Below are 1,482 nucleotides of genomic sequence, written 5' to 3'. Positions count from 1 at the left end.
TTAGGTGCCTAAGTAATTAGGAATTCTAACAGAGCTGGTGTGTGATCCCCTGGAAGGACCAGTCCCCAGCCTGGGACCTGCTCCAGGTTTTTCCCAGCTGTTTTCCAAGGAATGTGTTACTACTTCTCACAGTGCTGGAGCCGATAGTGTTAAACCTGTTTGGGCAGTACAAAGCTGTAACACGATTTTTGCTTTAAGAGAGGGAAAAGTACCTCTGGCTCACCCTGTCCTTGCTCCCTGCTCCCAGGACCATCATCTCCAACAGCAGGAAATACTCCAACGGCACCTTCGAGGAGATCAGCCACCTGGTCCGGGAGATCGTCTCCCTGGCTGAGACCTGCTGTGCCGACGGCGCCGACGCCTCCTGCTACGACGCTGGGGTGAGGCTGACGGAGAGGGGACGGACGCAGACTGGGCTGGGGTGGGAAGGGGTGGCCGTAACCTCCTCTCCCTCCGCAGTCCTCGGCTCTGTCGGCCAAATCCTGCGGCACAGACTCACCTTTCCCGGCACATCCCGGCGTCGCCTCGTGCTGCGCCCACGCGGGGCTGGAGCGGAAGCTGTGCCTGGCTGCCCTGCAGCACCCACCGCAGCCACTGCCCCGCTACGTCCAACCCTCCGACCAGGAGCTCTGCCAGGAGTTCAGGAAGGACCCCAGGGAGTTTGCAGACAGGTCAGTCAGGCTGCAGGAGGTGCTCGGCTGAGCCCAGGTGGGAGCAGCTCGGGGTGGTACCTGGGGCAGCCTCCCCTCCCCAGGCAGCCCTGATGCCCCAAACCTCACATCTCCTGCTCCCAATCCGGAGTGCCAGGTCTCCTCATCCCACCTCTGCCGCAGGTTTCTGTACGAGTACTCCAGCAGCTACAGCCAGGCACCCCTGCCCGTGCTCCTGGGCTCCACCAGGACCTTCCTCTCCATGGTCTCCACTTGCTGCATCTCCCCTGCCCCCACCACCTGCTTCCTGAAGGAGGTGAACCCTTTGGACTGCCAGACTCGTCCCCATCCTCACTCCCCAGGGAGGTGACTGATGGCCCTGGGAGAGGAGGACAACTCCATTTTCTTTGTGTGGCAGAAACTGGAGAGGAAAACCCTCTCCCTCCTCACCCTGACCTCAAACCGGGTCTGCTCTCGCTTCTCGGCGTACGGGAAGGACAAAGCCACCTTCAGGTACAGGGGGAAATGGCCTTTCCCTGCTGGAACAGGGGCTGGGCTGGGAGCACATTCCTATTTCCCACTGCAGATCCTGTTTGTGGGCAGCATTCCCAGAGAAGCTTTAATTCCAGTGTAAACCCCTGGAGATGCTCCATGCCCAGTGCACACACAGAGCATCTCTGTGCTCCCATTCCCTCCCTGCTCAGAGATATTACCTGGGGAGGGGGATCTGACCCCCTGAGCCCCCACATCCCCTGTTCTCCCCAGCTACTTGGCCTCACTGGCCCAGAAGGTTCCTGATGTTTCCTTTGAGGACATTTTCCCCCTGGCACAA

General features: G+C 60.1%; 1 protein-coding gene across 1 annotated transcript; it reads left to right on the top strand.

The window, feature by feature from the left end:
* Nucleotides 1–247: 247 nt before the first annotated feature.
* Nucleotides 248–1,476, top strand: GC (group-specific component (vitamin D binding protein); the record flags this gene model as incomplete). Its single annotated transcript, XM_009083312.1, has 5 exons — nucleotides 248–380; nucleotides 460–671; nucleotides 834–966; nucleotides 1,069–1,163; nucleotides 1,416–1,476. Coding segments are annotated over 5 exons (634 nt in total), but the record flags the coding sequence as incomplete, so codon positions are not given.
* Nucleotides 1,477–1,482: the final 6 nt, after the last annotated feature.

Source organism: Acanthisitta chloris, unplaced genomic scaffold, assembly GCF_000695815.1.
Source record: "Acanthisitta chloris isolate BGI_N310 unplaced genomic scaffold, ASM69581v1 C16615659, whole genome shotgun sequence".
Lineage (NCBI taxonomy): Eukaryota > Metazoa > Chordata > Aves > Passeriformes > Acanthisittidae > Acanthisitta > Acanthisitta chloris.
This window is presented reverse-complemented; position numbering and strand designations above follow the sequence as displayed.